We start from the raw sequence: 17,450 nt of genomic DNA, 5'->3' as shown, positions 1-17,450 counted from the left end.
GGAGGGCCCTTCAGTGCTGGGGGGAGGGGGCTGCTGGGGGAGGAGGGGGACAGGTCAGCGACCTGCATGGCAGTGTGTCACCGCAGCCTGCGCGGGCTGCTCGGCAAGTCCACCCGCAGCTCCTCACCCAGGGCCCAGGGGCAGTTTGGGACTTTGTCCCCCGTGGAGGGCCCTTCAGTGCTGGGGGGAGGGGGCTGCTGGGGGAGGAGGGGGACAGGTCAGCGACCTGCATGGCAGTGTGTCACCGCAGCCTGCGCGGGCTGCTCGGCAAGTCCACCCGCAGCTCCTCACCCAGGGCCCAGGGGCAGTTTGGGACTTTGTCCCCCGGGGCTGTTTACACCGACTCCGCTGCCTCATACCACCACCGGCAGGTGTGGACACAAGGCAGCTTCCCTGTCCCTCTCGTGGCCCAGGGCAGAGGTATGGAGCCGGGCAGCAGCCCGCTGACCACCCACGTACTGGACACTGCCTCAGGGCTTCCGGCCGAGGGCCTCTGCCTCCGTCTGTCCAGGCTCGAAGACCATGGCCAGCAGTGGACCGAGCTGAGGAAAAGGTAGGACGGCGGTCTGGGGCAGGATTCGAGTCCAGATCACCTCCCCGCCCCACGCCAGGGCAAGGGGTGCAGGCCTGGAGGGCAGGGAGCAGGGCTCGCCACAGCCGGACAGTCCCCCTGCAGACTCTCGGGGCCGCGCTTTCAACAGGCTGTGTAGTCCTGGTCAGGGCCACAGAACGTGCTGGGACAGCTCACAGCCCAAGTGCCCGCTGCAGGGGGAAGAGGGATGTGTCTCTTCCTGCAGGCTGGGCCAGCCGAGGCCTGAGGTGGGACCTTGAAAGGCCTGGTTGTCACTGACTGACGGGGGACCTGTGCGGGGCAGCAGGCGGGCACTGGACGTTCTCTGTATTCTCACTGCACCCTGTGTGCAGACACCACAGGCACCCCTTTCCTAGACTGGGGGGCGAAGGGGGACGGCTGGGGCAGCAGGAGGTGTCTGCTGCCTGGCAGCGCTACCCCTGCCCCAGGCCCAGGCTCTGCTGGGGGACGCCCAGCCCAGACTGGCAGGTGTCATGGGTCAGCCTGTGAGCAGTTTCCCCCGACCCTCCCGCTGGTGTGGGCTGGTAGGCTGGACCCCAAAGGTTCCAGGCCTGAGGGTATGGAGCCCTTCAGAAAAGCCGGGGGTCCAGGCCCCGTCTGCGCTTGGAGGAACACACGGAGTCCAGGGCGGGGGGGCGTACAGACCCACTCCCAGCCACACCCCCTAAACTGCGCTGGTAAATGCCACCCTTTCTGATCACAGCGCAGACGCTTGCGAGCATGGCTGCAGGTGCCAGGGGCTCCGAGGGAGCAGAGGCCCTCAGAGCCTCCACTGGTGCCGCTGGAAACAGGCCACCACGCGGACGGCGACTTGGGTACAGTGACTGAACCAGAAAGCCACGCACAGTATATTAAACAAAAAGTGCACGTTATAATACAGTGTGGCCAGTACAAGCCGTTCTTAAAGTTGTAAACGAGCATGTTTACGCATAGAGAAAGTCTGAAAAGTACACATGCCAGATATAAAGCGATTATTGCTCACGGGGTAGATTGTGGGAATTTTCTCCCTTCTGCTTCTCTGTGATTGCTCAAACAGTGCGCAGTGTCCCTGGGCTGCTCCAGAGCCCCAGGTCCTGGAGGCTGTCCTGCTCTATAGCCGCCCAGGCCCGCTCACCCGAGTTCCAGTCAGGCTGCCGGGACATCGGAGGCCGGTGGGCACGCAGCCCTGGGGGACCCAGGCCGGGGGCTCCTCAGCCCCCTCTGCAGTGCCCCCCCTTTCTCTCCCCAGCTACACGGACCCTGACGGCCGCTGCCCTGGGCTCCTGCTGCCAGGCCAGATGAAGGCGGGCACCTACAAGCTGTCCTTCGACACTGAGGGCTACTGGCAGAAGAGGGGCCAGGAGAGCTTCTACCCGTACGTGGAGGTGAGGGCCAGACGGGTGGAGGCCCATGACTCACCGTGACCCGCAGGCTGGCCCTGCGCCTCCACCACCTCGCACCTGCTTTGGGCTCCCAGAAGAAAGGGGTGCCGGGCTTGACCACGTCACGCCCGTCCCTGCCCTGCTCCGGGGTCAGGCTGACTCAGCCCCTGCGGACAGGTTCACCCGAGCCCCGTCCAGCTCACTCTCCCCCTTCAGTTGACCTGTTCGGGCGGGACCCCTTGGGAACCTGCAGGCCCAGGGCCCCTCAGATAGAGCGCTTTCTCTGGGGAGGACCCAGCCACACCTACCGCCCCCCAGCTGGCCCTGGGGCTCCTGCCCCCCAACTGCAGCCCCAGGTCAGCCGTCTGGGCTGCTGAGTCCATGGCAGCACTTAGGCCAGGCTGAGCGCGCTCCATGCTGGCCCCTGGCTCTCCCGGTGTCCCCTCTGCCCGCAGGTTGTTTTCACCGTCACAAACGAGACCCACAAGTTCCACGTGCCGCTGCTGCTGAGCCCGTGGTCTTATACCACATACCGAGGGAGCTAGCGGCTGACCGGCAGCCGGCCTGCGAGCCCGGACCCGTCACCACGGCAGGCTGAGCCGCCCGCGACCAGCAGGGCAGGCTTGTTGCTCACGGGCACCAGGGTCACACTTCCCGGGGACGTTCTGGCCCCGATTTCCCAGTGGCAGCTGTCACTCGGGCTTCAATAAAGTTGCTGCTGGCATCTGTGAGGCGGCTGCGGCCACTAGGCACGCTCGGCTGGAGCTGCCCAGCCCCAGGTGGGATGGGGGCGGGTGTGCGCACAGAGCTGGTGGGCTCGGGGAAGGGGCCGGACGGCACCGTGGGCCCTGGGGGCGCCTCTCCACACAGCCGCGCAACAGGACACGCAGCACTCGTGAAAACCTTCATTTGCTGACAACGCACGTCTACAAAACAAATACCTGCTGTCCTCGGTGCGTGAGGTGGGTGTCATCCGGGCAGTGGCCCCGGGCAGGGGCTACGTTGGGGTGCTCACGAGTCCTGCGGGGCCCTGGCCCAGCGTCACGGCCGTCTCCAGGGGCTTGAAGCCCACGTTGTCCAGGGGGACCCCAAAGGCCAGGAGCTTCGCCTCATAGGTACGCAGCAAGTCATTGTGGGCCTGTGGGGACACAGAGGCTTCAGGGGAGGGGTAGCCGGGGCTGACCCTCGCTCAGGCCCACCCAGCCCCGTGGAGAGCTAGCCTTTACCAGGTGCTCACTACACCAGACCCAGACCTTCACACGCTTATTTAAATGTGAGAATCTAATTGGCTTTACTCATGGCAGCATCCAATCTAGTAAGCGGAAGGGTGCTCCGAGGAGCTGTACAAAATGGAGGCTTTTATGGGCACAGGAGAGTGGGACAAGGAAGTTAAAAGAGTGGGCACCTTCCCTTCGGGGAGGCAGGGGTCTTAGGCAGATCACCTCCCACTGCTGATGGGTTTAAATTTCCACTCTAGGGAGAGGCTAAAACTTCAATTAGGTATTAAGTCTTGGTAGGGTTCACATAAGTGACTCTGTTTAGGACCTGTTGTTTCTCTTTAACAGTCCCCCCTTTTGATCAGACTCTTAGCCTGAGAGATACCAAAATTTTAAGGCATTAGTGCCGCTCACAGCTTTTGCTGATTCTGTTTGGGTTTTTGTTTTTGTTTTCCTGACTCTCTGGGATTCACAGGTCAAGACTTCGGGTTCACGTTTTTTAAGTCCGTCATTCCCCACGTCTTTTTCAATATTCCAGTCTTAAGGAGATCATTTGCTTGGGGGTTAGTGGCTGCAAACATGCATTTTAAGCTTTTGGGAAGACATAATGCACCCGGGGTATGATTATGATTATTATAAGCAGGACAAACCCCAGTGTTTGGAGTCCTCAAGGCCAAACCAATCAAAGGCCCCACGGAAGGGGCCATCCTTTTAAGCCAAGTGACTTGCCCAGGGATCTTATGTAGCTGAGTTTCCACCTCCCCAGAAGAGTGGGTCCAGATGAGCCGGTGGTGATGGCCATGCACAGACACCTCCTGGCTCAGCTGGAAGACAACCAGAGGCTTTCCTTCTGTCGAGAACAACTCTGGCCCGAGTCTGAGAACTTTTATCGGGCACTACCCAACCACTTCATGTGCGGGACCTCGGGTAACCCACAATGGAAGATGCCCCCACCATCCCTGTTTCACGGCTGGGGAGACAAGAGGGTGTGCACGCAGAGCAGGACTGTGGTTTCAGTTCCTGGTCCCTTGCAAGCATTTCTCACTCAGGCTCAGCATCCCTGCCTTCTCAGGGATGACCCCCCTGCCTTGTCTACTGGCATCTATTCCCTTCCCCCATCCCAGAAATGCCGAGATCTGGGCAACAGCGCTGGCAGGGCCAACGCAGACAGGGTTTCTGCGCCCCCATCCTTTAAAAGCAGATGTTTTTAAAAGGGCACATTTCGCCAGACGGTTGCAAGCGTTTGAAGAGCTGATGCATGCTACGTGCTCAGAGCCTGGCCTGACGCAGAGCAAAAGCTCAAAGGGGCTCCTTGTCCCCGGCATCGGCAAGACGAGCTGCTGGGAGCTGAGAGCAAAGGGTGAGCCAGGGCCGGGCTCCAGCACGACTCGGGCTGGGCCCTGGCCCTCACCCACCTCTGGGGTTCAGCCCTCCCCACAGTCAGATGTGGGTTATGGAAATTCCCCCAAGAATGCATATAAGTATCAGGGGTTCCCAGAGCACCTGGGGAGGGCCCCGTGGGCAGGGAAGGCCCAGGGGACTTGGTCACCACGGAGCCCAGTGCCCATGACGGGCACTGCCTTCATGCTGGGGCTCCACAGCCCAGGGCTCACATCTGAGTCGCGCGCGCGGGGTGCTCGCTCTTCGGAAGCGCGTCTGCAGGCAGGACTGTGTCTGCGTCCCCACGGGCCAAGCACTGACAGGGCTGCGGGCTCGGCCACAGAGCTGGGGACGCTGGGTGCAGGCACAGACGGCACCAGGGTCAGGGCACTGCACTCCCCAGCTGCAGGAGGCCTCTGTGTGGCTTTCACCAGGCTCAGAAAGGCCTTGGAAGACGTGGGCGTGACTCTGAGGGAGCAGAGGCCCCCCCCCCTCCAACCGCCCCGGAGGCCAGGCTAGCGCCATGGCACCGGAGCAAGGGCCGGACGGACACAGGGACAGCCTGCTGGACAGGACGCCACGCGTGCACTGGGCAGGCCCCATCAGGGACACCAGGACAGCGTCGGAGCCATGCGGATGCACTCCAGGCCACCTGCAGGCCAAGTGACCCTGGGCGGGCGCAGACAGCCTCAGACTGTGTCAGCACCCAAAGGTAAAGAGCAGGTGGGGTCCTGGGTGAGGAAGGGGCCTGAGGGAGGGGTGTGGAGCCCCGGGCAGCTGGCAGAACATGGGTGGGGGGGGGGTCTCCTCGCACCTTGCAGACCCGGGCCAGCTCGTACTGCAAGTCCTTGATGGTGCTGTTCTTCGATTCCAGAACGTCCTGAGGAAAGGAAGGTGTCAGGACGTCCACACGGGGAGCGGCTGGTGTGGAAAGGTCTCCAACGGAGACAGATCTGCGTCTCCATAAGGAAGCTGCCCAGAGGGTGAGAAGGGGCAGCCTGGCCTGCTTCTGGGGCCACCCCGGCTGCCAACGCCATCCCAGGGAAAACCCCCTCGATTCCCCACCTGCCCTGCCCTGGCCCCCAGGCACAGCCATGGTGACTGCCATGGACAGGCCGAGTTTTTATCCCCTCACCCTGGTCGCTGGCAGCACTGGGTCGCTGGCCCAGCTGCAAGACCGGCTGTGCTTCCCAAGAGGAGAGCAGGAAAGCCCTCCTCCCCTTTGTGATCCACACACAAGAGGGACAAGAAGAGAGACGAGCCCCCAGACTCGGGACCATGGTGATGCCGGCCCAGACGAGGCCCCACCATGAGTCGGCACTACCCCAGCCCCGAGAACCGAGCCTAGGTAACTTGGGTCCTCCAGACACTGCCACCCACTGAGCCAGGGCCATCGCTCCCCTGTGAGCAAACACCTGGTCTCAGCCAGAACCTTGGGCACGATGTCACCTCGGACCCCAGCCCCCTCCTCCACTGGTGACGAGTCATCCTGTCAGCCCTGCCCACCCTCTCCTGCCCTCCTGTTGCCATCTGAGGCCTGTAACCCAGGAGATCTGCTTCTGTGTGAACGAAGAGTAGGGGCAGACAAGGCCCGCCAGCATGGAAGGACCTTCCGTGGAGTCACGGAGGCCAGCTGTGGTCTGTGCCCGTCTCCTAGACCCCCGAGGAAACCGTACCTGGGGCCACCTCAGGCCTGGCGGCTACAGGCCACCCAACTGGCCAGGATCCCAGAGCCAGGCCACGCTTCCCTAGCAGCACCAAAGACCCCTTGTCCGTCATCACCCGTTTTCTTCTGTGGCACGTCCCACCCAGGTCAGGGAGCAGAGGGACAAGGCCATTTCCAGGTAAGGTCACCGCCAGGGGCATCAGGGCTTCTGCCTGCTGAGCCAGCGGCAGTGGCAAGTGCCGTCCTGAGTCCTCAGCTCACCCTGCTGGCTTGTGGGCACCAAGGCCTCGTCTGTCTTTTTACTGCTGTGCCCCATGCCCAGGACAGCCCCAGCCCAGAGGAAAGCCACACACGACTGCAGACTCTCGAGTGAACAGACGCTCCAGCCTCCGTTCAGATGTGACTCCCTCTGGGAAGCCTTCCCAGCAGCCATCACAAAGGCCACCCACGGCCCTGCATTCCCCCTGCCACGGCCTCAACCAGCACATCTCAGTGTCCCAGGCGGACGGCAGCCATGGCCTTGGCTGAGAGGCTAAGCTGGAGTGGGCAGTGGACTCGGGCTCGAAGGTGCCGGGAGGCTAAGGAGGGGCCGGGGAAGGCCTCAGAGACACCAGGGCAGAGCCCGGGAACTTGGGGAGCCCGATGGCTCACACAGGCCTGGGCGCTCGGGCCAGCAAACCACAACAGCCCCTCCCCGAGGTGAACTGAGACTCTCCACTGAGGGATGGAGGCTGGAGCACAAGACAGGAGCCCCGACCGGAGGCCAGGCCACCGGAAGCCCCTCCCCGGGGGCCCCTGGGACTGACCTCCAGCTTGCGGGACACGAGGGTCAGGGCCGCAGGGTCCAGGTTGGAGGCCGCCAGCACCTCGTTGAACTGCACCTCCTTCTTCTCCACAGTGGCGGCCAGGGCCTGTACCTTGCGCTCCAAGACGAGGTTCTTGAGGCCCACCTTCTGCTGCACCTCCAGGATGGCTGCGGTGAACTTCCGGTACAGCCCGTCCCGCTCCTGCTGCACCTGTGGGGTGGGCCCGGGCTTCTCACTGGCAAGAAGGCCCTCCCGGCTCTGCCCCGAGGCCACGGCACAGCACCTTCACCAGCGCCCGGCCACGGGCAGGTGGGTCTGAATCTTCTACGCTGCCTGAGCCCCACTCTGTGACCGAATTAGAGGTGTGCGGCTGTCCACATCATGGGCGGCAGGAGGAAACACCTCTGGGAAGGTGTCTCAGGAAGCCACAGGGACCCTAGTACGAGCTGCACACACCCCCTGCCCTGGGTCTGGGCAGCAGGCTTGGGACCTGATCATCCCCGTGAGGTCCAGGGCCTCAGACTCAGCAGTGTTGGGGTGGGGGCCCCTTGGAGGTCCACTCCCTCTGCCAGCCCCAGACCCTGGAACACAGGTCTAGAGCGAGCACTGGAGCCACCCACCTGTCCACCGAGGACAGTGTCCTTTCCATCCCCTTTAACTTTTAACTGTGCACCATTAACCATCAAGACTGAGTAGGGCTGTGACAAGGAACAAGTGAACACTCCTCAACCCCACTTCCCAGAGGCCACCATCTGAGCATTTGCTGGGACTCCTTCCAGAATGTTCTGCACTGCCATAAAAACACACATCACTGCTAGCAAGAGGAGAGGGCTGTGCTGAAACCCTGTAGGACCGTGTCTTTCTAACTACAGGATCGTATTCTCAAGATGTGCTTCAATCCAGTCCCTGTCCTCTGCTCTTTAAAACGTGACGAGTCTGGTTTCTTAGGGGCGCTGCCTGCCTCCCCTGCCGCAGACGACATGCAGACAGAAGAGAAGGTGGTAGAGTCCCCTCCCCACTCACGCCACCTTGCAGCGGGGAGCCGCGTCTCCCTGGTTGCCTACGGACCCTCCCCGCAGCTGCCATCAGCCTCCGGGACCCTCGGAGGCTCCTTGAGGGTGACTCTTGCTCTGACCGCTTACGGGATGTCCTTTCCACTGTCAGTCTGCGGCGGTAGCTGTGCTAACGGCTCACACAGAGGGCGCGGCTCTGCCCTCGGCCAGGCCCAGGGCCAGACCCCGGGACCTGCAGGCAGGGAGGGCCATCTCTGCAGAAAAGCACGTGCAGTGAGACGCCTGCCTGCCACCCAATCACATCAGCGAAGACCTGGTGCCCGCGGAAGTGGCCCCTTGGGCACCGTGGGTGGGGTCACAACTCTGAACATCCCTCCCGGCAGACTATCTGCACCCTGAACGTGAACCTTCTCGCCCAGCAGTTCCCCTGCTAGGAATCGACTTCCCTGAAAGAGACGGCACACAGGCTGAGACGAGAACACGGGCGCTCCAGACGCCCTCACTTCTGGGAAGCAGTGTCCCTACACCGGGACACACAAGAGTGTGGGAGGAGAGTCAGGAAGCTCTGACCACTTGTGAGGACCAGCGCACAGCCCCAGGGCCCTCATGTTTGCACCCACAGGCTTGCTTACAACGCACACATAAAGATTTGGGACTTAGAAACACACACACAGATGAAGAAAGCCCTTCCTTCAAGGGGCCAGGCCACCTCCACGCTTCAGAGGAGAGCCCCAGGGGACAGCTGTGGGCACCACCCGCTCCCCACCACTGACCGCCCTCTGAGACCCAGGCCGGCCGCCCACCGAGAGCCGCGCAGAACGAGGAGGGCCACGGGACCTCCAGCTGCCAGAGCCGGGCACCCAGCCCGGCACCCAGGCGTCCCGGGAGCTCGCCTGGATGAAGCGCTGCTCCAGAACCTCGTGCTCCCACTGCAGGCTCTTCAGCTCCTTCTCGGTGACTTTCAGACGGGCTTTCGTGCACTGGAGAGAAAATGGGGGTGAAGGAGAGAGCACTCCCGACTCAGGCACCCACACAATGCAGCTCCCGAGCAACAGCCAGGCCAGGTGAGCGTCAGAGGGAACCAGCTCCCAGGCCTGAGGGGCTGAGCCGCCGGGGCAGCCCGCCGGGGCCACCCATCTCCCAGAACAGGTGCCAGCCTCACGTGCCCCAGGGCCACCAGGCCCAGGAAGGAGGGGCTCAGCGCCCCTGCCCTTCCTGCCCCGAGGGCCAGGCTCCGCTGTGGTCCTCAGGAGACACCTTCCTGCCCTTCCACACCCAGGAGGAGGTGCCAGGGAGGGCCAGGAATCGGGCAGAAACCCACCAGCAGGATCTGCTTGTCCCTCTCGTAGCCCCCGAGCTGCTTCTGCATCTCACTCATCTCGTCCCGAGCCTTCTGCAGGGGGTCTGCCAGAAGCCTGTTCTGCGCGGACACCTCCATCATCTCCTTCTCCAGGTGCCTCTCCTTCTTCCGCATGACCTCCATTTGCTCCTGTGGGCACGAGGGGTAGGGGGTCGGCAGGCAGGACCGGGGGCTGCAGCCTGCAGGGCGTGGGCCGCGAGCTCCCCTGCCTGCAGAGAATGGTCCTGCCGGCACCGTGAGGACCTACATCTGTTTTCTGGGTAAACACACAGTATTTTTTCACAGTTTTAACTTATTCTGAATTTTCTAGTACCTCAGCCTCCGTGCAAATTGAGAGATTACACTTTGCTCATGACCCCCAGAGGACATCCTCCACGGCTGCCAGCACTTGGGTGACGATGACGCCCCTGTGCTTCCACCTGACCTTTGACATATCCCAGTGCATACAGGTATATCACTTCCCTGCCACATGAGGGTTAGGGCAACAGCCGGACCGCAGCCACGGCTGTAGCGGGCGACACAACTCGTGAGCTTCGATCAAGGGCAGCTGAAGGGCAGGGTCAAATGCTGCTACAAGCAGGGGTGTCGGCCCAAGGGGGCTGGGCACTCTGGCAGCACCTTGAGGGAGTTGATGAGAGCCAGGTTGTTGAGGGTGATTTCGTTGTAATAGTTCCTGATGTCCGTGAAGGCCTCCTCGTGGCGCTGCATAAGCATGCTGATCTGGCCGTTCTTCCTCTCCTCCACCTCGTGGATCTCTGTCTTCCTGCGCAGGTCAAGCTCATCCCTAAGCATCCTGACCTTCTTGTCGTACTTGGCCTCGATTTCTGAAAGGCAGCAGCACACACAGCAGCTAAGCAGAATGCTGGCCCTGTGGCTACGAGAAGAGATGGCAGCTGTGCCCAGGGCCGAGAACACCCACCAGGACGAAGGCCTCACCAACAAGCTCTGCGGACAGCAGGACGGGGCGGGGAGCTGCTCCTGCTCTGTGGCACCAGCACACACCAGCCTGCCCTCCTTGCCCGTCGCAGGCATTGCTAATCAATCCCTGCCTCAGGGATCCCAACAGCCGAGTGTCACCCGGTCCCAAAGGGCTCTAACCACGGCCAGCCAGCCAGACTACGGGCTCTATCAGTAAACCAAACAGACTTCCGAGGTTGGAGCCTCCGCAGGCCAGGAGACCTGGACGCTGCCCACGAGGCTGGATAACTACCGTCTGCTTCTAGGTGCCGCTTCGTGCCTGAGGGTGTGGGCGGGTACTGGGTGGTCCTCACAGCCTCCCACCTCTCATGGAATAGGGTGTTCTGGGATCCTGAAGAGTCCACCAGCCTCGCTTTGCACGTCTGAGCTGTTTTAACTGGTTTATGTGCGCGGTTAGCAAGCGCTGTTGGGCAGTCCCTTCCTGATGGGAGGGGCTCTGGGGCCGTCTTACACAGAGCGCGGGAGATGCTGACCTCGCACCTGCCGCTCAAAGTCCTTGCGTATCTTGGTGATCTCCTCGGCGTGTTTCTGCAGAGGCGGAAGTGGCCGGTCACTGGAGGTCAGACGGGACGGGACAGACGCCGGCCCCTCAGCCCGGCCCCTCGCCTCACTGGCAAGGAAAGCCCGGCTCAGTAAACCTGTGCTGATTCTGCTGGGCCCCCCACCTCCGAGCTCATGGACCCAGCCCGGAATAAGAAGGTTTGGTAAATTCCACACTTGATAATGGACTTCCCTCAGCGCAGCTCACCTCGGAGCTGCAGAGAATGCTGACAGACATCCCGGCCCCTGGCCGTGCCCAGCCCTTCCCACCCTGCCCAGAGGCTGGACAGCAGGGGCCAGACCCACACAGAGCTGCCGGGTCCCCGCTGTCGGCTAACCAGCTTCGGCTTAGAACACCGTTACAAATTATTTTAATAGACAGTTATAAATTCTGAATAAAAAGTTTAAATTAGACTCTAGAGCAGTGTTTTTACTCAGAGCGGCACTCTGACCTTGTACCTACTCCACGCCCAAGGCCTCGCGTTAAGCAGAGAGCCCGCACCGCTGTACTTGTTGGAAGGCAGCCCACTCTGTGCTTCTGTCAGAAAGACCAGACCGCCCTCAAGCGTCCAAGACTTCAGCTCCCTCAAGCTTCACGGCAAAGTCTGCAGAGTTACTGATTTATTTCCAGATTCAGTTGAGGCTGGGCCGCCTCCAGACATACACAGAGGCAAGTGCACTGACAAAGTCTTTCAACCCACAGCCAGGAACAACCTTTGAAAACCAAAGTTGGACACATCCTCCCTTTGCCCACGTCCTCCAGAGGCCCCCGACTCAGTCCTGTCTCCCAGACCCCTCTTTCCTCACTCCTGGGGACCGTGGCACTGGTCCATCCCCAGCCCTTCTCAGGGCCTGGTCTCCCCCAGCCCTGCCTTCCCCCCACCCTTGCCCAGGTATCACCTTCTCAATGAATTCCCAGAACGCGTAGAACAATGCAACCACCCTGGTTCCCAGCACCTTCCTGTAGCACTAATGCCTGCAGACCTGCGACACAGGTTTGACAGTTTATTTTGTCTTCTGTCTCAGGGGCAGCCTCTCCATTCTAGACCATCAGCCGTGCGTGGGCAGGCATTTTGTCAGCCCCATCCTCTGTGTCCCCGGAGATCAGAACCGCGCCCGGCGCTTAAGAAGGAGTTCCAACCTCCACCTGGAACCCCGCCGCCTCCCTCCGAAAGGACCAAAGGGTCTCAAAGGTCAGCGAGGCACTTGAGAGCACAGCTCACTTCAGGGGCCGCGCGCGCGCGTCTCTGGGGTCAGAGGTCAGCAGTATGCGGAGAGGGACCCTGAGCTGGATTTCCCTCTTGGGAAGCCAACCTGTTGCTCAAGCCTGAGACAGAATTCTGTGTCTGGACCCCAAACAGGGCTTGTTTGGCTGCATGCTGCTGCCACTGTTGTTTAATATTTAATTGCCAAAATGCAGGATTTAATATACAGAAACATGAATTCCCAGCTGGAGTGCATCCCGAGGCGCTCACAGCACGCCAGCACCTACCAGCCTCAGGTTCTTCAGCACCAGCTCGCCGGCCAGCTCTTGCTCCTTCAGCTCCACCTGCAGCGCCCGCATGTCCCTGCACAGGGCACCCTCCTGCGCGCGGCGCTCCTCCTGCGCCAGCTTCATGACCACGGTGCCCTCCGCCTTCATCTCCATCAAGCTGTTCTGGTGCTCGTACAGCAAGTGCTTCACCTTCTGCTTATAGACCTGCAGGCGGGGGGAGTACCGCCACTCACCTACTCTGCCCGCTCACCTGCATGCACATGCCCACCTGCACGCACATGCCCACCTGCACAGGCTCACCCGCACATGCCCACCTGTACACACATGCCCACCTGCACACACCTGCCCACCTGTACACACATAAAAAATACCCTCAGTTCCCCACGTCAAGGACACAAAGGGCTGTGACTCCCAAAAGCAAGGCGAGACAACGCCCCTGGCCCCCGGTCCGGCTCCTCTGCCCATGTGGCAGCTCCCATGGGGACAGGCCAGCCCCACGCACCTTGATCTCCACCTGGTGCCTCTCCTCGGCCTCCTCCATCTCCCGGTCTTTGTTCCTCAGCTCAGCCTTCTTCTCCTCCAGCTGCCTCCGCGTGATCTCCCAGAAAGTGTGGATCCTGTCCCGCTCCAGCTGGAAGTAGTTGCGCTCGACCCGCTCACGGTCCAGCTCCTCCCGGATGCGGCCAATGTGTTCCACCACCTGGCAGGCAGAACAGGGCCAGTGAGGCGGCCGGGGCGGGCCACCGGCCGCCAGGGGAGGGTGCACGGAGAAAGGCCAGGAAGAAAGAGGGAGGGGCTGCTCTCACCTCAGAGTAAATCAGAGCTAACAGTGAGAAGTTAAAGTAGGAGGCTGGGAAGGCTCGGGGACAGGGAACGTTCAGCAAACAGCAGAAATCTCTTGTATTTGGCCAAGAGTCATAAAATGATTATATGCTTTTATTCCTTCCTGGGGATTCACACTAAAGAAACTTCTCAAAAGAACACAGGAGCTTTCCGCTTAAAGATATTAGCTACACCATTATTACAACAGCAAAAGGATTAAAAAGGAAATGATCTAAGATGCTTTTAAGTAGGAGAATGGTTGCGAATTCCCTGGCAGTCCCGTGATAAGGACTTCGCGCTCTCACTGCCGGGGCCCGGGTTCAATCCCTGGTCGGGGAACTAAGATCCCGCTAGCCACACAGCACGGCCAATAAAAAAATAAATAGGAGAATGGTTGAGAAATTAGAGTATATCAGCTAGAAGGTTATATGGCCCAACAACACAAAGATATGAGAATGATGTAAATACGTTCACAAAACAATGTAAAAAACCTCTCACCTTTAAAGATACACGTTAAGCAAAAAGTATACAAAACCAGTAAACCCGAAACAGTCAAGATGGTTTGGTCCGGAGCCAAATGCAAATCTGCAAATAGGTTAAAGGAAAAAAAAACAAAACAGGGCCGCCAGGACGGGGCTGGGCTCCCCAGGAGGGAGGTCTACAGTGGGGTCTACTGTGTCATTCAGACAAAGGATCTAAGCCAGGCTCCTCCCGACTCTGACCGGCTCATGCTGGACGTTCCATCACTCGATATCTAGATTTCTTATAACTATCTAGATTTCAAGCTTCTCTTCAAAAATCAGCAAACAAACAGCTCTGGAGCCCAGGGCCCACAGGTTAACATGCAGCGAACTGGCCGCAGCTGCCCTGAGTCTCTCACTCCTGCCTGGGCCCTGGAAGCTTCCCAGGTGTCCACGCAAGGAACACCAGACAGCAAGGCTCTGCTCTGCAGACTGGCCACTGCCATGTCACAGTTCTGTCCCCACCGGACAGGAGAAAATGGGGAGCCAAGAAACAGCCTGACAGCAGGGGCAGCGCAGTGGGTAAGCCGTTCACGCGGCAGCCTGGGGACCTTTCCAAAGCGCAACCTGACCCACCACCCTCTGCGGACACAGCCTGTGACACAAAGGCTCTCCACCGCTGTTCAAGGGCCTCGGCCCAGCTCTCCAGCTTCAGGTCTTATGCCTGTTTCAGTCACCTTTCATTTCCTTATCTTAAAACCATCAAAAGTAAGTAAGGGTCATTAACGCTCACAGGAGTGCATGTCAGATGCTCCCAGACCACACCTGCTCTCACAGTTTGCACACGTTACAGGTTTCAGGAGCCTTGTAATTGAAATTGTAATTATAGAACCATGTTCTCTAGCCCTTAAGTTCATCAAAATGAACAAGTGGCCAAAAATAATTCACAATGTTTAATGGTAAATAAAACAAATGAGAATGCTATAGGTGTATGTACTATGATAACAAATGAGAATGCTATAGGTGTATGTACTATGATAACAGCTCTGTAAGCATCAGGTGCCTACAAAAGATAAGAATGAAAGAAAACCCAGAAAACTTAAAACAGCTTTTATATCAGAAAGACATTTCCTTCCAAATTCCTACTACCCTATAAAAAAGTTCACCCATGTGCCTGTACCGCGTTGTTTTACAACACGTGCTGTGCTTGGGCGTGCAGGCGTGGGAGGGGCGTATCCACGTGTGGGCAGGGCAGCAGGAGCCAGGCAGAGGGGAGGTGCACGCGGAAGCGGGGGCAGCCGTCTGAAAGAGGCTCCTAGGAGAAGCGCAGAGTAGCAAACCCATCCCACCCCAACTCAGCGCTGGTCCGCGACTCAGGCCAGCCCGCTCACCTGTTCCTTGCTCATGTCCTCCGGAGCGAGACCATCAACAATCGGGGTACCTTTGGCTTTCCCTTTCTTCCCTTTCTTTTTGGGCGCCTTTGGTTGAAGAATAGATGGTTGAGTTAGAGTTCACCTTCTGGCTGGCTGATTCCCTCCTGGGGCCGCTTGGGAGAGGAATTCCTGTTCTGGAACGTCCATCTGACTGCCCGCTGTCTCCTGCTTCCACCCAGACCACATCACTCTGCCCTAAGGTTCCCCACCGTTAACCACAGGCACATTCTGTTGATACCTTTGGAGCAGCAAGGAGAAATCTGCCTTCTCAGAAGAGAATATTGTTTTCCCTGAGAAAGGGAGGGAGGGAAACTTGTTCCTTAGTATATAGCAGAGACCTCCTTGGTGTGGATGCAAAATCTACTCGGCCTCAAAAAGGAAGATTCCCCAGTACCACACTGTCCAATGTTACCACACTGGCTGTAATGCTTGGCAAGCACCATAAAGAAACCTGCAATAAGCTGTTCAGTGAGTGGAGGGAGAAGTGCCCACAGCAACAATCAAAGCTGGCAAGATGAGGGTTCCTCCCCTCAAAACACAAAACCTCAGAGAACCCTGGTGGAGGGAGCCGGAGCAGACTGTGGCGCTCACTGTGGGCTCTGTCAATGGGGCGAGGCCGCTTTTAACAACTTCAGCAAGGTGCCAGACGAGACCTTCCACCCTCACTCCCTTCCGGAGGGCCGCTCAGCAGATGGACAATTTCCTTATCCTTCCGCCTTTACTTCTCCCAAGTTTCTGTGGCCCATGCTTGTGTGTACGCGCATCTACGTGACTCAGTAACATTTTTACTACAAAGAAAGTTTTTGTGGAAATCTTACAAAACGTAAAGAAAAAAAGGAAAATCACCCTATAGTCCCACAAGCTAGTAAAAGTAGATGTATTCTGGTGGTCCTTTTCCAGTTGACTTTCAAAAGACCCATCCACAGAAATCTTCACTCCTAATACAATGCCCTCTTTCCAATCCCTCTACTCCAATAAGTCCACCCCATCAGAAGAGCCTGAAGGTTTGTCACCACCCAGCATCAGGGACAGTCAGCCAGCGGCCGCCGCCTGGTAGAGCCCCTGGGGCTCCCGCACACACAGGCATCCTCCCTGCCTCCCACAGCTGATGGCCACATCTGCCTGGAAACTGAGTTACCGACAGCCCCTACATCATGGCGGAGGTGGGGGGGCGCAGCTGTGAGCCCTACCGCAGAGAGGGGCCGGGATGGAGAGCCCCAGAGGCAGCAAGCTGCCGCCGTGCCCTGCTCAGTACCGGCCTCACTCCTCGCGGGCTCTCCAAGGAAACAGCAGTTCCTCTACCCTGAAGCTCTGCCCCGAAGGACTCCACGGGCACTGGACACGCTGTCAGGACCCTCCGGTGTACAGGGTCCTCCGACCACCCTGGTATGCCCCGGGCTCTCGACCCCAGAGAATGGAGCACCTGTGTCTCCCAGGCCCCTGCCAGGTGAGACCCTAGGTCCCAAGGATCTCATCAATGAGCCTTCCATTCCAGGTAGGAAAGCCCCTCGATCCAAGTTCTCTGCTCTGGACGCCGTGCACACCGGGCCCTGGGTCTCGGGGGCGGGGGAGGCGGGTGCTCTCTGACCACCCACCCCTGTGAGCACAGGATCCTGGAGAGCCCAGGTCTCTCAGCTCCAGGTGCGTGCGGGGCCCGGGATCCAGGGTCCGCAGCACCCTGGGCCCTCCCTGCGAGGACTCCACGAGAGCGCCAAGCCCTCAGTTCCGGGACCCCAGAGCTCCAGGCCTCCCGTCCCGGGTCTTCCTGCGCGCAGGGCCGGCCCCCGAGCCCCAGGTACCCGGCGCGGACCCTACCAGACCCCCACCCCTCCTCACCATGGCTCCAGAGTCCCGCCGGCCGCGACCCGCAGACCAACGTGCCAGCCCAGCCCGGGCTGCGCGGTCTCCAGGCAACCGCTGCTAGGTTCCGCGCGAAGTCTCGAAGACCCTCGCGAGAGTCCGCCCGAGGGGTCACGGCCTGGCAACGGCGGGAGCGCGTCCCTAGCAACGCGCTGGGCTGAGTCACTGGGTTTGGGCCGCAGCTGGGCGTCATGCACAAGCTAGATTTCCACGACGCCCGTGAACGCGTTCGTTGCGGGACGTGTCTTGTTTATTGCGGGTCTTCCCCACTAGAACGTAAGCTCCATGGAGGTGAGAGGAACTGTTTCCATCCACTTCTTACTTACTGTACGTGCGTACGGGTCCTACCATGCATAATTGCTGTGAGTGAGTGACGGGAGGTGCCGGAAAGATATGCACCGCTACGTTTTCCAAATTAGATTCAAATTCAGGCTGAGGGCCTTCCCCTGGGCCCACCCCACCCCAC

The 17,450-nt window shown here is 59.7% G+C and overlaps 2 protein-coding genes and 1 long non-coding RNA gene across 4 annotated transcripts in view; 2 read left to right on the top strand and 1 right to left on the bottom strand.

Annotated features, from left to right (window-relative positions):
• Positions 1-17,028, bottom strand: part of DRC4 (dynein regulatory complex subunit 4) — a 28,269-nt gene extending 11,241 nt beyond the window's left edge. The window contains exons 1-11 of one of the 2 annotated variants that reach the window (XM_024735637.1): positions 16,961-17,028; positions 15,083-15,169; positions 12,911-13,108; positions 12,406-12,612; positions 10,847-10,901; positions 10,014-10,219; positions 9,357-9,524; positions 8,929-9,015; positions 7,023-7,232; positions 5,365-5,430; positions 2,895-3,091 (exon numbers count right to left, since the gene is read on the bottom strand). In XM_024735637.1, coding sequence (XP_024591405.1) covers positions 2,951-3,091; positions 5,365-5,430; positions 7,023-7,232; positions 8,929-9,015; positions 9,357-9,524; positions 10,014-10,219; positions 10,847-10,901; positions 12,406-12,612; positions 12,911-13,108; positions 15,083-15,169; positions 16,961-16,963 — 1,428 coding nt within the window. In that variant the 5' untranslated portion in view covers positions 16,964-17,028 and the 3' untranslated portion in view covers positions 2,895-2,950. Of the gene's footprint in view, positions 1-2,894; positions 3,092-5,364; positions 5,431-7,022; positions 7,233-8,050; positions 9,016-9,356; positions 9,525-10,013; positions 10,220-10,846; positions 10,902-12,405; positions 12,613-12,910; positions 13,109-15,082; positions 15,170-16,960 lie in introns of those variants that run through there. The other variant, XM_024735638.1, reaches the window with a different exon arrangement.
• LOC112393336 (5-hydroxyisourate hydrolase-like) lies at positions 231-2,861 on the top strand. Its single transcript, XM_024735489.1, has 3 exons — positions 231-553; positions 1,821-1,956; positions 2,409-2,861. The coding sequence occupies exons 1-3, from the start codon at positions 231-233 to the stop codon at positions 2,496-2,498; spliced, it is 549 nt and encodes a 182-aa protein (XP_024591257.1). The 3' UTR covers positions 2,499-2,861.
• LOC112393403 (uncharacterized) lies at positions 8,963-9,747 on the top strand. Its single transcript, XR_003001913.1, has 3 exons — positions 8,963-9,099; positions 9,315-9,488; positions 9,706-9,747. It is a non-coding gene; the product is annotated as an uncharacterized LOC112393403 (long non-coding RNA).
• Positions 17,029-17,450: the final 422 nt, after the last annotated feature.

Source organism: Neophocaena asiaeorientalis, unplaced genomic scaffold, assembly GCF_003031525.2.
Source record: "Neophocaena asiaeorientalis asiaeorientalis breed wild unplaced genomic scaffold, Neophocaena_asiaeorientalis_V1.1 scaffold40, whole genome shotgun sequence".
In the NCBI taxonomy this organism is placed as follows: domain Eukaryota; kingdom Metazoa; phylum Chordata; class Mammalia; order Artiodactyla; family Phocoenidae; genus Neophocaena; species Neophocaena asiaeorientalis.
This window is presented reverse-complemented; position numbering and strand designations above follow the sequence as displayed.